This window comes from Zalophus californianus, chromosome 13 (assembly GCF_009762305.2).
Source record: "Zalophus californianus isolate mZalCal1 chromosome 13, mZalCal1.pri.v2, whole genome shotgun sequence".
NCBI lineage: Eukaryota > Metazoa > Chordata > Mammalia > Carnivora > Otariidae > Zalophus > Zalophus californianus.
In genome coordinates, this window is record NC_045607.1 from 65,800,215 (window position 1) to 65,822,242 (window position 22,028).

Here is a 22,028-nt window from a genome sequence, read left to right on the forward strand (position 1 = left end):
GAAGAAGAGATTGATAAGGCTATTATAGTGCTAAGTCCCACACTTCAAGACAAGCAAGAGGCTTTAGGGGGATCACTTGGAAAGTTTAATATGCCTCCCCTGCAGTTTGTGGGACATGGTGGGCCATTTGCCTCAAACCTTAGAAATCTGAAGGACAAGTACTATGGCTGGCTAACTGCTCTGAAGTTGAGTAAGAAAAGTTGATGCATTGGGGGGGCCACTGTACAAAGGATGACAAAAGAATGCACATTTCCTCTGGAGCAGATGTGGGTCTTAGGTGAGAGGAAGCCAGGAGTGACTTCAAGATGACCCTAATCAGGGACCTGGATAGCTGGATGCGTAGGGGTAAAGTACTGACTGAAGACCACAGGAAAGTGCCCTGTGAAAGATGTTTAAGGAGAGCCTATGCAACTTCATTATAGTTAAGTAAGACCTTTCCTGTTCCTTACTTATCTCCTTTTCCCAAGATTAATCCTGGAAAAGTCAGAAGCAGGCTAGTAAGTAGGGGAGGAAGGCAGAGACATAATTCTTATAAAAGAAGCAGTCATACCTGCTTTTTTCACTGCACACATCTCACCTGTAGCAGATATGAGCTCTGGTAGAGGAAGAACTTTAAGTATGAATGAGTGTAGAAATCTTAATTTTAATATCACAGTTGACTTAACTGCTAAACAGAGACTTTCTGCTTATTTGTCTAGTCACTAGAAGCGACCACAAAATTTTTTATTGAGAAAGACCAAGAAGACTTATGTGATTGTGCCTAATTTCCTTTCAAGGTTATGGAGAAAAACTAGCCCTCAAATGGGTTTGAATGAACAGTGCAGCAAATAAATGAATTTCTATTCTAATTTCATCTAATGGGTTCTGTTGTTTCAACATCCATTAGGACTGAATAATAATAGAAATACTGCACATCAAAGTTAGTAAGAAATTAGTACTTAGGGAGTAAGAAAATGCTTATACTGAGAAAGAAGAAAAGCTGAATGATCTATACTTCCAATGTAAGTTACAAAAGAACTAGTCCTAAAGAAAATAGAAGAAAAATAATGAGCAGAAATTAATGAAAGAGTAACAAAAAATACAATAGCAGTAATAAACAAAGTGAAAAGTTAATTCTGAAAAGAAAAATAAAGTAGGCAAACCACTGGTAAAATGCATCAAAAAAAAGAGGAAAAAATACAAATAAACATTAGGAATGAAAATAGGGCAAAACTAAAGCCAATTCAAAGATTAGAAAAATATGGGAGTATACTCTAAGCAATTTCATGCCAAAATTTTAAAGGTATATTTCCTTAAAAATATGTCAAAAGGGAAAAGAGGCCCTGAGTGAAATTATAACTGTTAAGAAATAACTTGAGTCAGTAGTTGAAAATGCCCGTCCAAGGAAAGACCAGATCCACATGGCTAGATAGGCAAATTCCACCAAATATTCAAGGGAATAGATATATTCAGTATTATTTAAACTCTTCCAGAGAATAGAAGAAAAACTCTCCAACTTATTTTATCAACTTAGTGAAATCTTGACAGCAAAATCTAATAAGGACAGTATGACAATTGAAAATTACAAGCCCATTGTAGTTATCATAACTGATGCAGAAATTCAAAATGACATACTAGTGAATCAAATCTAACTTTGAATAACAACAACAATAGTGATAATGCATCATGACCAAGTTAACTTTATCTCAGGAATGCAAGTATAGTTTCAAATTGGAAAATCTAGTAGTGTAATTGATTAATAGATTAATGGAGGAAAATTCTAAGATCATCTCAAGAGATGGAAAAATAGTTTTATAATATTCAACCAAATATTAGCAAGATAGCAATAGAAGTAAATTTCCTTATTCCAAACCTGTGGGAAACACTAAATGGCAAAATGGTACACACATTCCTTTTAAAACCATGAACACAAAGATATCTCTTATCACCACATCTGTTCAACCTTGATCCTAGTCATTTCAATAATAAAAGAAAACTAGATATAAATTATAGATATCAGGAAGAATCAAAACTGCTATTATTTAGGAAAAGATTCTGACTAGATGGTGGAGTAGGAAGCACCTGGAATCTGTCTCCCCACCTAGGCAATAACTGAACTGGCAGAATCTGTCTAATGTAATTATTTTGGAACTCTAGTTTGTTGAACCCTTGCAGCTTCCAAGGGGAAGACTTGGGACAGTGAATTGTGGTTAATTTTAAAAGGTCAATTTCAGGACACCTGGGTGGCTCAGTTGGTTAAGCGACTGTCTTCGGCTCAGGTCATGATCCTGGAGTCCCGGGATCGAGTCCCTCATCAAGCTCCCTGCTCAGCAGGGAGTCTGCTTCTCCCTCTGACCCTCTTCCCTCTCGTGCTCTCTATCTCTCATTCTCTTTCTCTCAAATAAATAAGTAAAATCTTTTTTTAAAAAAAAAGGTCAATTTCAGATCGTAGCACAGTAGCAGCAACCATTCACCACCCCCAGCCACTAATTGGTAGTTGTGCATGTGTTCCTCAAGCAGCTTGCACAAAGCTGTGGGAACTAGAGTGGACAAAAAGAATCTGTGTTCTGATTGCTGAGTATTGCTTCCAACCAATCACAGAAGCACAAAGAGGAAGCAGCCATTGTTGCACCTACCCCCATTGTGCAAGCCCCTCCCTCTCTGGCTGAAGTGACAGCCAGGGTATTTAAAGGGCCAGCCACCCTTTTCCCCCTGCTTCATTTTTTTGCCTTTTTTTCTTTTGGGAGCCAGACATTAAAGAGTAGGACATTTGAAAAAAGCTGCATACATGAGGAAAATTAGAAAGTGACCACACATGCCCAGGGAAAGGCTCAGAAGAGACCCAAGAAAACATTGCATTTGCACAAGTTGATCCTAGGCACAGAGACAGCCTACAACAAATAAAAACAAAAACAGTAACAAAAACAGCAAATCCTGGTGAAAGTAAGAATCAGATATCCTTAGATTTACTACATTATCAAATTCAAATGTCCAATGTCCAACCAAAAAGATCACAAGACATACAAAGAAACAGGAAAGTATCACCCATTCAAAAGAAAAAATAAATCTGCAGTAACTGTACCTGAAAAAGAACTAATGGCAGATACACTAGATAAAGACTTTTTAAAAATTGTCTTTAAAATTACTCAAAGAACTATAGGAAGATATGGAGAAAGTCAAGAAAATGATATGGGAACAAAATAGAAATTAAAGAGATAGAAAACCTAAAAATAAAATGCAAAACAAAAGGCTGGAGCTGAAAAGCACAATAACTAAAATAAAAAACTCGCCAGAAGAATTCAAAAGCAGATTTGAGCAGGCAGAAGAATGAGTGAACTTGTAGATAGGAGAATGGAAATTATTAAGGCTGAGGAACAGAAAGAAAAAAGATTGAAGAAAATTGAGCAGAGCCTAAGGGGCCTGGGGACACAATAAAATGGACCAGCATACACATGATGGGAGTCCCAGAAGGAGAAGAGTAAGAGAGAAAAAGGGCAGAGAGAATATTTGAAGAAATAATGGTTGAAAATATCCCAAATTTGATGAAAAACATGAATATAAACATCCAAGAAACTCAATGAATTCTAAGATGAACCCAAAGAGACCCCTACCAAGACACATTATAATCAAACTTTCAAAAGCCAAAGATAAAGAGGGAATCTTGAAAGCAACAAGAGAGAAGTAAATCATCACATACAAGGGATCCTCAAGATTATTAGCAGATTTCTCATCAGAAAGTTTGGAGGCCAGAAGACAATGAGCCCATATATTCAAAGTGCAAAAAGAAAAACAAAAACAAAAACCTGTCAACAAAAACTGCCAAAACTGTCCTTCAAAAATGAGGGAGAAATTATCACAATCCCAGATAAACAAAAGCTGGTTTGTAACCACTAGACCTGCCCTACTATAAATGCTTAATGGAATCTTGCAAGATGAAATGAAAGGACATAGGACAGTAACTCAAATGTTTATGGCAAAATAAAGATATCAATAAAGGTGTATACAGGGGAAATTATAAAAGCAGGTATTATTGTAACAATGGTTTATAACTATGTTTTGTTTGTTTTCTACATGATTGAGGAAACTAATACATTTAAAGAAAAAAATCATTAGTTATAAAAGCTAGTATTATTGTAACCTTTGTTTGTATGTCCAAGTTGTGTTTTCTATGTAATTTAGAAGACTAATTCATTTAAAAGAATTACTTATGTGTGTGAGCACACAATATTTAAATGTATAATTTTGTGACATCAAAAAATAAAAGGAGTGTGGACAAAGCTATAAAGGAGCAGAGTTGTTTATATTTTTGAAATTAAGCTGGTAATAAATTCAAATTAAAGTGTTATAACTTAAGGATGTTAAATGTAGTACCCAAGTACCCATAGTGACCACCAAAGAAAATACCTATAGAATATACACAAAAGGATATGAGAAAGGAATTTAAACATTTCATTACCAAAAAAAGGTCTTTTTTTTAAAAGATTTTATTTATTTACTTGACAGAGAGAGAGAGATAGCGAGAGCAGGAACACAAGCAGGGGGAGTGGGAGAGGGAGAAGCAGGCTTCCCACCAAGCAGGGAGCCGAACGTGGGGCTGGATCCCAGGACCCTGTGATCACAATCTGAGCCGAAGACAGACGCTTAATGACTGAGCCACCCAGGCATCCCTACCCTCCTTAGTTCTTACATCCCATTTGTCCATGGCACCCCCCCAAAATAATCATTTAAACACAAAAGAAAACAGTAATGCAGGAAATGAGGGACAAAAAAAGCTATAGGTATATAGAAAATAAATAGCACAATGGAAGAATAAGTCCCTCCTTGTCAGTAATTATTTTAAATGTAAATGAATTAAACTCCAATTAAAAGACAGAGATTGGCAGAATGGAGAAAAACACATGAACCAACCATATGCTGTCTACAAGAGACTCATGTGATATTCAAAGACACAGACAGGTTAAAAGTGAAAGGGTAGAAAAAGATATTCTATGCAAACAGTAAACAAAAGGTTGGTGAAGCGGGGGTTATGCTAATATCAGACAAAGTAGACTTAAAATCAAATAAGTTACAAGAGACAAAGAAGGACATTATATATTAATAAGAGATTTCATTAATACTTGGACTATCTCCCTTCACTCATTTACTCAAAAGTGTGGCAGCATAGAAAATTAGCTGAGAGAAGTACCATAGAAAAATTTTTTGCCCAACTAGAAAAATACTAATAAAGATATATTTTTCCAAGGAATTAAGTAAACTCTAAAAATCCATTACATATTCATAATAGAATCCTTTTTCCCAAAAGATTCCATTTAAAGTAATGGGAATTACATCTGAATAACATCTAGATAATGCAAAAAATGTAGATTTACTTTCATTAAGCAAGATAGAAATTTTAAATATCTGGCTTACATTAAAAATTGTAGGTTGTGGGTGGGAGGATGGGTTAGCCTCGTGGTGGGTATTAAAGAGGGCACGCTCTGCATGGAGCACTGGGTGTTATACACAATGAATCATGGAACACTACATCAAAAACTAATGATGTATGGTGATTAACATAACAATAAAAAATTTTTAAAAAATTGTAGGTTGAAAAATGTCTCCAATCTTTACCCTAGGGTGAAAAATGTTTTCAGATTACATGATTTGTAGGGTCCATTTCAAGTCTAAAATTCGATGTGATTTCTGTAAAAGATAGCTTTTCCCTAAGTTATTTTAAGACCACATCACTTCATTGTTTGTGACTTTACCCGGATTTTCATTGCTTAAATTATTTTTTTAAATATTTTATTTATTTATTTGACAGAGAGAGAGAGAGAAAGAGAGGGAACAAGAGCAGGGGCAGTGGGAGAGGGAGAAGCAGGCTTCCCGCTGAGCAGGAAGCCCAATGCAGGGCTTGATCCCAGGACCCTGGGATCATGATCTGAGCTGAAGGCAGACACTTAACGACTGAGCCACCCAGGCGCCCCTGCTTAAATTCTTTAAACAAGGCAAATGTTTCAAAAGAGAATCAATATACATAGTTTAAAATGTTAAAAATCACATTTTTAAAAGTATGCCTATGTACTTAATAAAGATGGTTGCCAAAGTTTTACTTTTCAAATATGTTCCTGAAGGGAGTGACACCTTAGGAACCATGAAACACTGGTAAAAGGGAATTCTGTGGTCATTACAGGATGTGCAGACTTGAATGGGAGTTTATTCTGAAAGCAAATATAATATTGTGCTTCCTTCATAAGTATCATTTTATCACATTGCCCTATATTCATCAATATATTTGAATAAGATGGCATGATCTGGGATTGACAGTGTTTGGTTAGTAAGAAATTAACTCTAAGAACTAATTAAAACAGGGAAATATGAAAAGCATGTAAAAGTTAAATGAGTTTATTTTTAAACTGGATACTATTTTTGTTAATATAAAGCAACTCTTTAAGGGAACTGCTCTCTCCAATTTACGCATAGATTATTTGACAGACTGGTTGAAATATTCCATACCACTTTTGCACAGTAGAAATGAAAAACCCAAAGAATTCGTATTTTCAAGACTGTTAGCACCTTCTCAAATTTCAAGAATTTATTCAATTTCTGTAGAAAAATGGGGGCTTTATTTTTCTTACTGTTATTTATATAGGTCATCTTTACAAACAGAGTCTCAGTATCTAACAGCCTGCAATAATTGCATTTTCTTAAGGTCTTCTTGCATTTATCGTTGTTGTCACAATAATGCCAGTTATGGCTGTGAATTGTCCTGAGTCCTTCCATATTCACAATCATGACAGGATCTATCTTTTTTTCCTATCAACTTTTTTATTGCTTTTCTTCAAGAAAGATTGTATCAGTTCCTAAGTGACAATTTACATATTTGGTAAAGCGGGACATTATTGCTATTATTTTGGATGGCAATTAGGAGAAGCAGAGAATATGACTGTGGGTTCATACATGGTTATTATTAGAAAAAAATTATATGACTAAGCAAAATAAGCCTAGAACCAAAACAAAGGTGATTTAAGCAAAGAAATTCCGCATTCTCTCTTCCACTTCTTAAAAAACTTAGCATTCATTCATATGCATGGATATTCTTTTTTTGTTTATTGAGATATAATTGACATAACATTCTATTAGTTTCAGGTGTACAACATAGTGACTCAATATTTGTATATATAGTGAAATGATCGCCACAGTATGGTTAACATCTGTCATCATACATAGCTAAAAATTTTTTTTCTTGTGATGAAAGCTTTTAAGATCTACCCTTTTAGCAACTTTCAAATATACAATATGGTATTATTAACTATTATCAGCATGGTGTACCTTACATCCTAAGTGGATAGTCTTTTTTTTTTAAGATTTTATTTATTTATTTGAGAAAGAGAATGAGAGATAGAGAACACGAGAGAGAAGAAGGTCAGAGGGAGAAGCAGACTCCCTGCTGAGCAGGGAGCCCGATGCGGGACTCGATGCCGGGACTCCAGGATCATGGCCTGAGCCGAAGGCAGTTGCTTAACCAACTGAGCCACCCAGGTGCCCCTAAGTGGATATTCTTAAAGGAAAAAAGAAAACTACCACTTCTTTCCACTTTTAAGAATTTTAACTATTATATAGTGACGAATATTACTAGTCTAAAGGAGTATAGTACAAATCTTATCATCTACATTATTCAAAACAGATCATCCCTCCAAGCTGGTCACAGTTTAATAGAGGAGAAAGGGCTGTAGACCGACTATAATGTGATAAATGACATGTACAAAGGGTTGCTTCATTTTCTACTGAAACTAATATCTTTCAGGCTCCAGATATAAATATATAAACCAATGATAACTTGCATGATTCTTTTCCTATGTATTTTTTTATATCATATATAATCCACAGACCATTTTAATGGACTAACTCAGTTTAATCTTAAATTCTATTAAATGCCTATTTCTTTTCTGCCATATAAATTCTGTAGCTATTGGGGCATGTGGTGGCTCAGTCAGTTGAGCGCCCAACTCTTAATTTCAGCTCAGGTAATGATCTCAGGGTTGTGAGATTGAGCCTTGTGCCAGGCTCCATGCTTAGCATGGAGTCTGCTTGTCCCTCTCCCTCTGCTCCTCCCCCCATTCATTCTCTCTCTCTCTCTCAAATAAATTTTAAAAATAATAAAAATCTTTAAAAAAATTCTCTAGCTATTGAGAGAAATGACAAAAATATTAATAAATTTTGTAGACTCTTAGGTCGGCAGTCCCCTTAGTGTCTATTTAGTCATTCATTCAACAAATATTTATTTAGAACATCTAGCATATGTCAGAAACCTTGCTAGGCACTGAAGATACACCCATGAACCACAAAGACATGGTCCCTGCCCTTATAAAATTCAAAGTCAACAACATCTCCAAAATTGTTAGCTAAAATGAAGATTGCATAGACTCCCACACAGTTAATTAACACAGATTGATATTATTGGGATAATTTTTATACTCAGACCCATTATAGTAAAATTTAAGAATATCAAAATAAAACTTTCAGAGAGAGATAGCAGATCACTCGCATATAAATAGATAATATTCATTTTAGACACTTCAAAAACTTCTGCAAGAGGACAACTGAGTTGTATATATATTTTTAATACTGAAGGGGAGGAAAATCTCCAAAACTAGTATTTTGCGCACTTACCCAGACTGTCATTTAAAGAAGAGAGTGCAATAAAAAAAAAAAAACCTCTACCATTTAAGGCCTCAGAAACTTTGCTACACAAACACCCTCTTTAAATAAGAAAGAAAAAAACAACTCTTGAGCACAATAATAGTAGGGGACTTGAGGACACCACTTTCAATAATGGATAAGACAACCAGATGGAAAATCAATAAGAAAAGAGTACACTTGAACAACACTGTGGACAAATTGGACCTAACAGACATATATAGAACTCTCCTTCCAGCAACAGCATAATACACGTTTTTCTCAAGTACACAAGGAATATTCTCCAGGATAGACCATATGTTAGACCACAAAAGAAGTCTTAATAAATTTTTAAAAGACTGAAACCATACAAAGTGTCTTTTCCAATCATAATGAAATGAAACAAGAAATCAACAGCAGGAGGGGAAACTATAAAATTCATAAATATATAGACGTTAAACAACAAACTCTTACATAACCATAGGTCAAAGAAGAAATCACAAGGGAAATTGAAAATGTCTTGAGAAAAAGGAAAATAAAAACACAACATAAACTTATGGGATGCAGCAAAAGTAGTGCCAAGTAGGAAGTTTATAGCTGTAAACATATTAAAGACAAGAGATCTCAAATCAACAGCTTAACTTTACAACTTAAGGAACTAAAACAAGAAGAACAAATTAAACCCAAAGCCAGAAAAAGGAAGGAAGTAACAAAGATTAGAGCAGATATAAATAGAGAATAGAAAACAATAGAGAAAATGAAACCAAGAGTTAGTTCTTTAAAAAAAATCAACAAAATTGACATTTAGCTTATTTTGACTAAAAAAGAAGACTGAAACAACTAAAATCAGAAATGAAAAGATATTACTACTGATGTTACAGAAATTAAAAGAATTTTAAGAGAGTACTATAAACAACTGTACACCAACAAATTCAATAACCTAGATGAAATGGACAAAGACACCTACACCCTACCAAGACTGAATCATGAAGAAGTAGAAAATCTGAATAGATCTTTTACTAGTAAGGAGATTGAATCTGAAAACACAGGTGTCAACAAACAAAAACCCAGGACCAGCTGGCTTCACAGGTGAATTCTACCAAATATTTAAAGAAGAATTAGTAGCAATCCTTCTCAAACACTTCCAAAATTTTGAAGAGGAGGAACACTTCCTAACTTGTTTTATGAGGCCAGCATTATCCTGAACTACATTAAACTAAGAAAACTAGCAATATTTCTTATGAATAAAGTCCTCAACAGAGTACTAGCAAACCATTTCAACGGCATATTTTTTTTTAAGATTGATTTATTTATTTTCAAGAGAGCAAATGAGCAGGGGAAGGAGCAGAGGGAAAGAGAATCCTGAAGCAGATTCCCCACTGAGTGCAGAGCCTGACATGTGGCTCCATCCCAGGACCCTAGATCGTGACTGGAGCTGAAATCAAGAGTCAGCTGCCCAACTGACTGAGCCACCCAGGCACCCCTCAAATTCAACAACATATTCAAAGAATTATACACTATGACTAAATGGGATTTATTCCTGGGTGCAAGGATGGTTCAACATATAAAAATCAATGTAGTACACCATATAAACAGAATGAAGGAAAAAATAAAACATCAATTGATGCAGAAAAGCATTTGACAAAATTCAATACCCTTTTATGATGAAAAACACTCAACAAAACTAGGGACAGAAAGAAACTAATATAATAAAGCCCATTTATGGAAAACCTACACCAAAAATCATACTTAATGGTGAAAGACTGAGTGCTTTTCCTCTAAGATTGTTCCTACAAGGCAAGTATGTCTACTATGTTAAATAGAAATTTAACATAGTGCTAGAAGTCCTAGCCAGAGGAATTAGGCATGAAAAAGAAATAAAGTGAATCCAAATTGGAAAGGAAGAAGTAAGATTATCTCTGTTTGCAGATGAATTAATCTTATATGTAGAAAATCCTAAAGACTACACACACACTCAAAAAAGCTGTTAGAACTAATAAATGAAGGGGTGCCTGTGTGCCTCATTTGTTTGAGCATCCAACTCTTGATCTCAGCTCAGGTCTTGATTTCAAGGTGGTGAGTTCAAGCCCCGCATTAGACTCCACGCTGGGCAGAGAGCCTACTTAAAAACAACAATAGCAACAACAACAACAACTAAAAATGAATTCAGCAAAGTAGCAGGGTACAAAGTCAAAATGCAAAATCAGTTGCATATATATACACAAGCAATGAACAATCTGAAAACAACCCAATTCAAAAATGGGCAAAGGATTTTGGTAGATATTTCCCCAAAGACAGTATGCAAATGGCCAGTAAATACATGAAAAGATGTTCAACATCACTAATCATTAGGGAAAGGCAAGTCAAACCCACAATGAGCTACCTCACATTATACCCATTAGAATGGCTACTAAAAACAAACAAACAAACAAAAAACCTAGAAAACATCAAGTGTTAGGATGTAGAGAAATTGGAAGCCTGTGCATTGGTGGTGAGAATATAGATGTAAAATGGGGCAGATGCTATGTAAAACAGTTTATCAGTTCCTCAAAAGTTTAAACATAGAATTATTGTAAGATTCTAGACTTCTAGATTCTAGAATTATCATAGATCCAGCAATTCCAGTTCTGTGTATCTACCCAAAAGAATTAAAAGTACAGACTCAGACATTTGTATACTCATGTTCGTGGCAACATCATTCACAATAGCCAGAAGGTGAAGCAATCCAAGTGTCCATCATTGCATAAAAGGATAAACAAAATGTGGTATATACACCATGGGCTATTATTCAGCCTTAAAAAGGAAGGGAATTCTGACACATGCTGTAACATGGATGAACTTTGAAGACATTATGCTAAATGAAATAAGCCAGACACAAAAGAACAAATAGCATATGATTCCACTTAGGTGAGACACCTGAAGTAGCCGAATCTATAGAGACAGAAAGTAGAATAGTGTTTGACAGGGGCTGGAGGGAGGCAGGGAAGGGAACTTACTGTCTAATGGGTACAGAGTTTCAGTTTGAGAAGATGAAAAATGTTCCTGAGTGGGAAAGTAGAGATGGTTGCACAAAAATTAGAATATACTTAACATTACTGAATGTACTTAACACACTTAAAAATGGTTACCTGGTAAATTTTGTGTTATGTGTACTTTATCACAACTAAAAATGAAAATGGTTAAATGGTAAATTTTATGTCATGTATATTTTACCACAATTAAAATATATATAAAAACTTCTGGAAGAACTCCAAGAAGAGAAATAAATTCAGCATGATGTTATATAGATATGGGAAGAAAGAGTGAGCAAGTAACTTTTTAAAATTTGTTATTGCCTAAAAATGTTAGGACAAAAAATAAAGAATGAAAAGAAAAAAAAGTGGATAAAAATGGAGGGAAAAAAGCATAACAATCCAAAACTGAAATTCTAGATGATGTAAACTAAAACATTTCAGAGAGGAGCTGGAAAGAGATGAGAAAATACTAAATGATTTGTATTGTTCAAGGAAAGGTATAGATACTGATAAACTTAGGAAACAGAAAGATAAGAAAAAGTGTAACAATAGGTCTTAATAAGTTAGGGATAACCCATTAGAAGAGTAAAGTTGGAATGTAAATCTCAAACCAGCAGGAGAAATTTTTATCTGTTTGGAAGAAGGAAAGAACACAAAGAGGAAGTATGAAATGCAGAAATAAATCCTGTTATACAGCAATTACAGTAAATGTAAAAGGTACTCCTATTGGATTACAAAACAAAATGCTAAGTAAAAATAAGAGATATCTAAAACAGAAATATACGGAAAGGTGGAATTTAAAAGCATTGAAAAAATATATTAGGGAAATATAAACAACAATCATAAAAAGGACAAACATACCACTCTTCCTATCTATTAGAAGAGAACTCAAGGCAAAATATTATAAAAGGCAAAGAGCAACATTATATATAGATACTATACAGGTCGAGAAGGTAAAGCAAATCAGGACTTTTAGCAAAGATGCTGGGCACAAGGTCAATTTTTAAAAGTCAGTAACATTTCTCTGTACCAGCAATGAGCATCTAGAAAACATAATAGAAACTAAGCTAGTGTCTGGTAATAAACTTTTAAAATAATATGCAAGACCTATATGGCAAAAGTTTTCAAGCCCAATGATAGGATACAAAGGTTGAAATAAAGGGAGAAATAGTGGTAAGATCACTTGACATTCAAAAATACATTGATTATATTAAATACACGTATTCATGAATATACACGTATTCATGAATATATGTATTCATGGAATCATTTTAAGGAGTATTCAACTTGTAGCAAGTGAGGTTATAGGCAGTCTAGTGTACTTATGATCATTTTCTTCTAGTCTAGACTTTTTAATAAGTACTGATCAAGGAATTTGTCCTTAGATTCTTTGTATTTACTGTTCCTTCACCCTGACTATTCTTCCCCCAGATATTCTCACAGCTCACATTCCAAGTATATTCTGATTTCTGTTGAAATGCCATTTTGTCAGATGCTTCACTGAATCCATCTATTTAAAAAGAGCACCCCCATCACTCATCCAGGGTAAGGACCATGGATACTTATGTGCCTTTAGCAGTGTCACTTTCTTGGCTTTCTTGGCTGTTTGCCAGAGGATGGATACCAGATCCAGACTATTAATATCTAATCAGGAAAGAAAGGAAGAGGAGATACAGGTGGGACTTCATAGCACTTATCACTACATGATATTATATTTTATATGTTTTATGTATTCATTGTCCATCTCCCTTAAATACCACGAGGGCAGTGACTTCTTGTTATTGATGCTCCGTGTTATGGGCACAACACATACAACACTTTGGACATAGTAGACACTCAATAAATATTTGTTGAATCATTTGAACATGTATAAGAATAATTTATTTCTAGTGGGCAAATATATTCAAGAAGAACATCAATTAAAATTAATTTTTGGTAAATTAACTTTTAATAAACTGATTTTTAAAATATTGCCCTCCTCTACCATCAGATAATATACCTCAAGGTCATATCAGCTGTCTATTTAATTCTCAACTTAAATGACTAATTGAATGGATAAAAACATCTTTTCTGGTTTTAATTCTTTTCTACATATATATGATTTTCAGATGCAAGATGCTGTATAGTAATTCATATTGTACACTTTACTGTGTCTTTTTATAATTGAATTTATGCCCTCTGGACAGCAATATATATATATTTATCTATAAAAGGCTAATTTCCCCCTCAGTAGCTAGTTAAGAGGTAAATTTTGAAAAGACTGAAATGTTGCCCTAAAACAGGTATTGTACATAAATAGTCACATCAGTCATAAAGATTCAGCTTTCATCTTATCTTGAGAAGAACTTAAAGAACTAACCTATCAATTGTAATAGGTTTGTAATTAGTTTAATGCTCAGTCACTCTGAAACTTTTCAGACATAAGTTTTCCAGATACTCATAGCGTGGATTAATTAAAAATGTCACAATTCTTTAGAGACTTCATGTTAGTCATTATATGTTATAGATGTAGCATACAGCTTTCCCTCACACTTGTTGGTGCACTAAATAGTTATTTTTATAAATCGCATTATTTTTATATATTCACATTATATATTATTACTCCAGAAGTAGGTAACCTGCAGTCTAGATAATTCTAGGACCTACTGCCTATCAGTACAGAAAAGTACATATAATTAAAAGTCACAAACAGATTACTGAGAAAAAAAAGATGGCACACTGACAGGAAAAGACTAATTTTCATTCTCAGTGAAAATGTTTGGATGACTTACAAGAATGCAAAGAGGTTAAATATGAATGACATGATTCAGCTGGCAAATGTGTGGTATATAATTTGCTAAGAAATTATAAAGCATTGGAAAGAGGTCTTACTTAATGCCACTTGTATTTTATGAAATCAGAAAGACTTTAGTCTATTGAGTAAAGCCAGGTCCTATGTACAAGCAACGATTTAAAAAAAAAAAAAGGCCAACCTAAATGGCTATAACTCAGATAAAATGTTTAAGATGGATCTAAAGACTCACAATTCACAAGAAATACACAGGAGAGATAAACAAGTTAAATAACACTAGGAAGAAGTAATCAAACAGATCTGGACTGTAGAACATTGCACAAAACAACTGGCCTGGACACTTTAAAAGTTCAATGCCAAAGAAAAGAAAATGTGTGTTAAAGGGTGGGGAGTACTGGGGAGAACTCTGTTAAGAGTTTAAAGAGATACCAAAAAAACCATAAAATACAATATATTACATAAAATATATTTGGGCAACAAATGAAGAAATTGGTATATGGTCTGGGTATTGAATAATACTATACAATTACTGTTAATTTTCTTGAGTTGTGTTAATGATGTGATTATGTAGTAGGATGCCATTTTTAGGAGATGCAGCTGAAATATTTAGGGAAGAATATCATGAAGTCTGCAACTTATTTTGAAATGGATTCAGCAAACATACAAACAACATGCACACAAGCCTATATTGCAAAATGTTAACTGTTGAATCTAGATGATAAGTATATGAGTGATATAAGTGTTTGTTGTATTTTTCTTTCAAACTTTCAATATGCTTAAAAATATTCATAACAAAAAGTTGAAGAAACCAAAAATTATTTAAGCATTTATAATAGAAGTTCCTCTTATAATTTTTTAAAAAGGATCTAAAAGGAATTCTCAAAGATAGAGAGCTAAGCTCAAGAATGAACGAGCACTCTTTACAAAGAATGCCATTGTCCTGTTACTAAATAAAATGCTGAGAAAATAATGATAATCACCCTAAGACATAGGCAGTTGGCCTTACGATATCAATTATCTGTTTCTCAGTATTATGTATGTTCTCAGGATAAACAAGGATGTCAGTGGCTTAGAAGCCTACACAACTTGAAGCTCAGAGAGGTCAGCATATTAATTATCTTTGCTATGATAGATGTCTAATCTTTACAGAAATTTTATATAGGATTCAGATGAAATTCTTAGTATAAAATCTAACAATCTTTGTAAGTAGAACGACTAAGTGAATATTTTACTATTTAGCTAACACAGCACATGAATTAGTGAGTTTACCCAAATAAGCATGGATCTCGCTGAAATTGTGTCTTGGCATCTCTGTAATATTGGATTAAATGCAAAGTGCTTCCCCGGAGGATGCTGGTTTTTTTACAGCCCAGGCTGGAGAAACAAACTGAGTAGCAAACCGGTCTACCTGTTGAATATAAAAGTGAAACATTTAGCTAAAGAAATATCTGTTAGTGTTATACAGTGGTGATAAAAATCACTCCCTTAATATCTGGCATTGACATTTACTGAGACAATACTAAGCAGTGTGATCAGGGGTAAGTTATTTATTAATACAGGGGCTTTTGACAAAATGTAATAATAATTGTATAATTTAAAATAAGGTTTATGCAGAAGCTCCATCATATGCTGTGATCTAAATTAGCATGAAAGATCTATAATAAAATAATTGATGCTACATAATTTTAATTGTCCTTGCTATTCACTCTGCAATTAATACTCAATTACTCTTTGTTTTTTTTTCTATTTATCTTGCTTTTATTCTACCACCCTGTATACCTTTCTGTTTTCTTTGATTTTTCCCTTTACTTTAAATATGTTTGGAAAATCTACCATGATAGCTTATTGTTTCCAACAAGCCCTGAGAACATTGACAAGTACTGAGTCATGGTCCCTCCATCATTCTCTCAAATCCAGTCTACCACTGCAGCTTCATCTGACACTACAGCACCCCTGCCAACCCCTGAGTGCCTTGATGATCTGGGTCTGCTTTTTAAACCCACCATGAATAATACAGAAGTTTTTCAGGGCAGTTAGGAAGAGAGGACCTGCCTCTCACGGCAACCTAATATTAAATATTAGCTTTCTAGTTACCTTAAACTGAATGTAGATTTCCAGCTTGCATGCAAAAGCCCACTTTTCAGTCAGCTACATTCAGAGACTGCTGGTGCCCATTTCTTAGGAGGAATATTCTTATTTTTCTGAAAATTCGAAGCACAAGAAAGAAGTATTATTCTTGGGTGCCAAGTAAAGAACTCTTTAAAAAGATCTCTACAGCAACATAAAGTCAATGTCTTCTGCCATTTTGAGAGGTAGAATTTGGAAGCAATAAGCACTTTGCATTAATATAACATTCTCATCTCTTGAAAAGAAAGTTTCCTATTATAGAAGTGGTTATTTGTTAAAATTGAGGTAAAGACCACCTGAAGGGAAACTTCTACACAACAACTCATTTCTTCTACTGGAAGAAGTCAAAAGTAGAAGTTGGTTTAGTCATCATGAGATTGTTTATCACCAAGGAACATGTCAACTGAGTCATTTATGGAACATCTAAAATGGACTTTTAAGAAGTTGAGGTTTTCTTCTCCTGATCAGTAGAGCAGTGAGGGGTATAAATAGATATTCAATGACTAACTGGTAAATGTCCTTTCTCACAGACTCAGGACAGCTGAAGAAGCCCACAAAGGAATACATCAGGGAGAAAAAAATATGCCAGTATAAAAGAGAATCATTTATTTCCTTGTTTCTATGAAGAATGTGTTTTTGTCTGCAGATTCTAATAATCCAGAGAATAGAGGAAATTATGCCAAAGATTAAAGTAGAACTTGAAGTATCTAATTATGGTTTTACAAATCTTCCATTTTGATTTGCTAGAAATTTAGACCCAAGACTTTTGCAAAATTGTGAAATAGGGGCAGTTTGTAACAACTTTGCCTCCTTCCTTCCTCATGGTTGCTCTTGTAATTCCTTTCCCTCCCTTGCTGATGCCCCTTTTGGTTATGTCCCCTCTGTGCATCTCCAGAATCTTCTCTGATTCCTTCACAATTTCTCTGCTCTCTCAAGGATGCACTAAATGACTGGCTTGATAATCCGCCCAGCAGAGGATTTGAAACCCTCTATTTTTCTTTCATGGAACAGTTGCTTATGGACTACTAGAATTTTGTTTTAAGAAAAAATTAAGCATATCTTTCCAGTGAATTCTATTTTGTGATGTGGTTGTTGACTTTCATTATATAATTAGACATATATTATCCTGGAAGTAATTTCAGTGTCCGGATAACGCTTAATATAGCAACTGTTAAAATCACATATTTAAATGAACTCTTATGGGTAAAAATATGAATGATTCTCAAAAATATTTATAATTTCCAAAACGTTAAGAAACTACTAGATAGTAATAACTGAAAATAAGAATTCTCAAGCCTAATTTTTGTAAAGTACCTGAACTTTGGTACTTTCTATACATTGTTCATATAATTGTGGCAATTCTGTATCTTTACCTTTAAAACTATAGCAATTTAGTTCATTTTCCCTCAGCTTGAAATGATCTTAAGCTTAAATTTATTTTCTGTATAAAAATGTGCAACTTTTGAATCACAGACCTGTACCTCTGAAACAAATAATACATTATATGTAAAAAAAAAAAAAGAAAGAAAGAAAGAAGAGGAAGAAGAAGAAAGAAAGTAGGAAGGGAAAAATGAAGGAAGGGAAATCGGAGGGGGAGACGAACCATGAGAGACTATGGACTCTGAGAAACAAACTGAGGGTTCTAGAGGGGAGGGGTGGGAGGATGGGTTAGCCTGGTGATGGGTATTAAAGAGGGCACGTATTGAATGGAGCACTGGGTGTTATGCACAAACAATGAATCATGGAACACTACATCAAAAACTAATGATGTAATGTATGGTGATTAACATAATAAAATAAAATTTAAAAAACAAAAAAAACGCACAACTTTCTGAACACACTGATATTTTCTCCTCCTCATAACTGGAGCTCTGCCCCAGAAATCTGAACAGCCTCCTGCTCCTATTTTAGAAGAGAGAGAGGCTGGGTTTGACCTCTTCATGGGGCATCTGGCTGTCCAGATAAAAGACCCCTGGAGATACTTCTCCTATTCTTCCACAGGCCCACCTGTGAAGAAGAATACTCCTTTTCAGGTCACCTTCGTGCAAGAGGCATCTGGTTTTATGACAATTGCATTCGGACTCAAATTTGAGGCTGCTTTTTTTCCTTCTCATAAGCAGACAAAAAAATTCATCTTTCTCCTGTAGCCTCCTGATACCCTCTCAGGACCCTGACATAAGATGATGACCTCCAGATGTCATCACAAAATATCCTAAATTCAGGGTGTGCCATTCCTTTGCAACATAATTCCAAGACCACACCATCATTTGACTAAAAATAGATCATAGTGGTAACCACAACTCCTTGTCTGGGAACTCAAGATTCTCATATTCCTGCCAGATATTTGGGGAAGTTGTTGGAAGGCACTCATTCCCCTATTCCTGAGGTTTCCAGGTAGAGAACATCTGTTCATGTGGCACAGTGCTACCTCACTTTCTCCTTTGAAAGGAGAAAGGACGCCAAATCCGTCAAGATCAAGAAAAATAAGGATAATGTGAAGTTTAAAGTTCAGTGCAGCAGATACCTTTACACCTTGGTCATCACGGACAAGGAGAAGGCAGAGAAACTGAAGCAGTCCCTGCCCCCAGGTTTGGCAGTGAAGGAGCTGAAGTGAACCTGGCCCACTGATTTGAACTGTATTAAAGTTTTAAAAATTCTTAAAAAAAAAAATTATCTGAGTAGGGATCTTGGGATAATGAACTGAACACTTACAGCTTAGTCCTCCCTCCTTTATTATTGAGGTCTGCTTGCTTGCAGAGGGCATGTGCTTTAGGCTGCTCTTGACCATGAGGTAACTAATAAAGGCTTTGTTATTGCAAGGGAGCAAGAGACTGGTTTTCTAGCACTGCCTTTAATGAATCTCATTCTTCTCATGTTTGTACACCTTCTCCCAGTGGTCTCTCAAAAATGAGGCTAACATTTTGCTCGTCATCTGCCTGGTTCCACTTTCTACTTCAAATGGCTCAGAACTCTAGTGGAAGACAAAGGTATAAATGCATTGACCTCTTTGTGTGTCAGCAGTCTCCAGAAATAGACTCCACAAACTGGTTTTCTTGGCCCCCACAAGGTTGCCTCCATTTTTCCCTTCCACCTCAGTGGTACAATCTCCAGTCCCTGCAAATATCAAAAACAGTTGAGATGCCCCAACATCACAAGAGCTATAACGGAATGTATTGCTCCTGCTGTTGATGTGGGAACCAAAGCTGTGGAGGACATTACTTTCCATACAAAGGATCCTCTCCATCACTGCCAGTGGTACTACTCCTTGTTATTACCAAAGCTGCTGACACCTTCAGTTCTCAATGTCCCATACAATTTCAACTGATGAGTTCCATATATCCTTCATCCTGGAACCCAGGCATGAGGATATGGGGACCAGCCTGAAGGACAATATGAGGGAAAGACTCATTGCTGTATAGCAAAGTGCACAAATCTTAAGTGTACAGCTAAATGAATTTTATATTTAAATACAGTTGTGTGACCACCACCCAGATCTAAAATATAGAATATTTTCAGTACTCAGAAAAGTCTTTCATGCTTCCTCCTAGCTCAAGATACCCCCTACCCAAAGTTAATCATGATCCTAATTTCTATCTCTATAGAAATTACATGATGTAAATGTAACAATAAAATGTATACTCTCTTGTGCCTTTTATGTGAGACATAAAATGCAAATCATCCATATTGTTGCATGCAACTGTAGTTTGTTCTTTTTCATTGCTCTATATAGTATTCTAATGTATGAAAATGCCATCATTCATGTTTCCATTCTGCTGCTTTGACTGTTGAAAAATATGTCTTTTGATGAGCAAAGCACTTTGTTTTGTTTCATTAGACTTTATTTTATAGAGCAGTTTTAGGTTCACAGAAAATTGTGCGGAAGGTATAGAGATTTCCCATATATCCCCTGCCCCCACATTTGTACAGCCACCCACTATCAACATCCCCCACTAGGGTGGTATTTTGTTATAATCAATGAACCTACATTGATGCATCATCACCCTACATCTATAGTTTACATTAGGTTTTAGTCTTAGTGTTGTACATTCTATGGGTTTCAACAAGGGGATACTGACATGTATCCACCATTGTAATATCATACAGAAAATTTCCCTGCTCTAAAAATCCTCTGTACTCTGCTTATTTATCCCTTCCTCCCCACTAATCCCTGGCAACCACTGATTCTTTCCTTACTTTTGCCTTTTCTAGAATGTCATATGCTTGGAATCATGTAGTTTGTAGCCTTTTCAGATAACGTTCTTTTACTTAGTAATATGCATGTAAGTTTCCTCCATGTTTTCTTATGAATTGATAACTAACTTAGTACCTTTTAGAACTGAATATTATCCCATTGTCTGGACGGTCCAGTTTATCCAGTCACTTACTGAAGGACATCTTGATTACTTCTAACTTTTGGCATTTACGAATAAAGCTGCTATACACATCTATGTGCAGGTTTTTTTTTTAAAGATTTTATTTATTTATTAGAGAGAGAGAATGAGAGATAGAGAGCACAAGAGGGAAGAGGGTCAGAAGGAGAAGCAGACTCCCCGCTGAGCAGGGAGCCCGATGTGGGACTCGATCCCGGGACTCCAGGATCATGACCTGAGCCGAAGGCTGTCGCTTAACCAACTGAGCCACCCAGGCGCCCTATGTGCAGGTTTTTGTGTGAACATAGTTTTCAACTCCTTTGGGTACATTCTATGAAGTTCAATAGCTGGATTGTATGGTAAGAGTATGTTTAGTTCTGTAAGAAACTGCTAACCATCTTCCAAAATGGCTGTACCATTTTGCATCCCCACCAGCAATGAATGAGACCTTCTGCTGTTCCTCACCAACATTTGGTGGTCTTGGTGTTCTGGATTTTGGCCATTCTAATATGTCTGTAGTGGTAACTTGTTATTTTTAATCTGCATTTTCCTAATGATATATGGTTCAGAGCATCTTTTATATGTTCATTTACCATCTGTATGTCTTCTTTGGTAAAGTGTCTGTTAAAGTCTGTGGCTTATTTTTTAATCAGGTTGTTTGTTTTCTTATTGTTGAATTTTGAGAATTCTTTGTACATTTTGGATAACAGTCCTTTATCAGATGTGTCTTTTACAAATATGTTCTCACAGTCTTTGCTTATCTCTTCATTCTCTTAAGAGTGTCTTTTGCAAAGCAGAAGTTTTTAATTTAGTTTAATTTTTTTTTTTTTTTGAGAGAGAGAGCACACGAGTTAGGGGGAGGGAGAGAGGGGGAGGAAGAGAGAGAATCTTAAGCAGGTTCCATGCATGGAGCCTGACACGGGGCTCCATCTCACAACCCTGGGATCATGACCTAAGCTGAAATCAAGAGTTGGACACTTAACCAACTGAGCCATCCAGGCGCCCCTGAAATTTTTAATTTTAATAAAGTTTTCTAACAGATACTCTTAAAAATATTTTTACCAAACTTGATCTTAAACTTGTTTATGG

The 22,028-nt window shown here is 35.1% G+C and overlaps 1 protein-coding gene across 1 annotated transcript in view; it reads right to left on the bottom strand.

Annotated features, from left to right (window-relative positions):
- Positions 1-16,649, bottom strand: part of ERCC6L2 (ERCC excision repair 6 like 2) — a 159,956-nt gene extending 143,307 nt beyond the window's left edge. The window contains exons 1-2 of the mRNA XM_027614939.2: positions 16,537-16,649; positions 15,712-15,850 (exon numbers count right to left, since the gene is read on the bottom strand). Of these exons, the coding sequence (XP_027470740.2) occupies positions 15,712-15,751 (40 nt within the window). The 5' untranslated portion in view covers positions 15,752-15,850; positions 16,537-16,649. The remainder of the gene's footprint in view (positions 1-15,711; positions 15,851-16,536) is intronic.
- Positions 16,650-22,028: the final 5,379 nt, after the last annotated feature.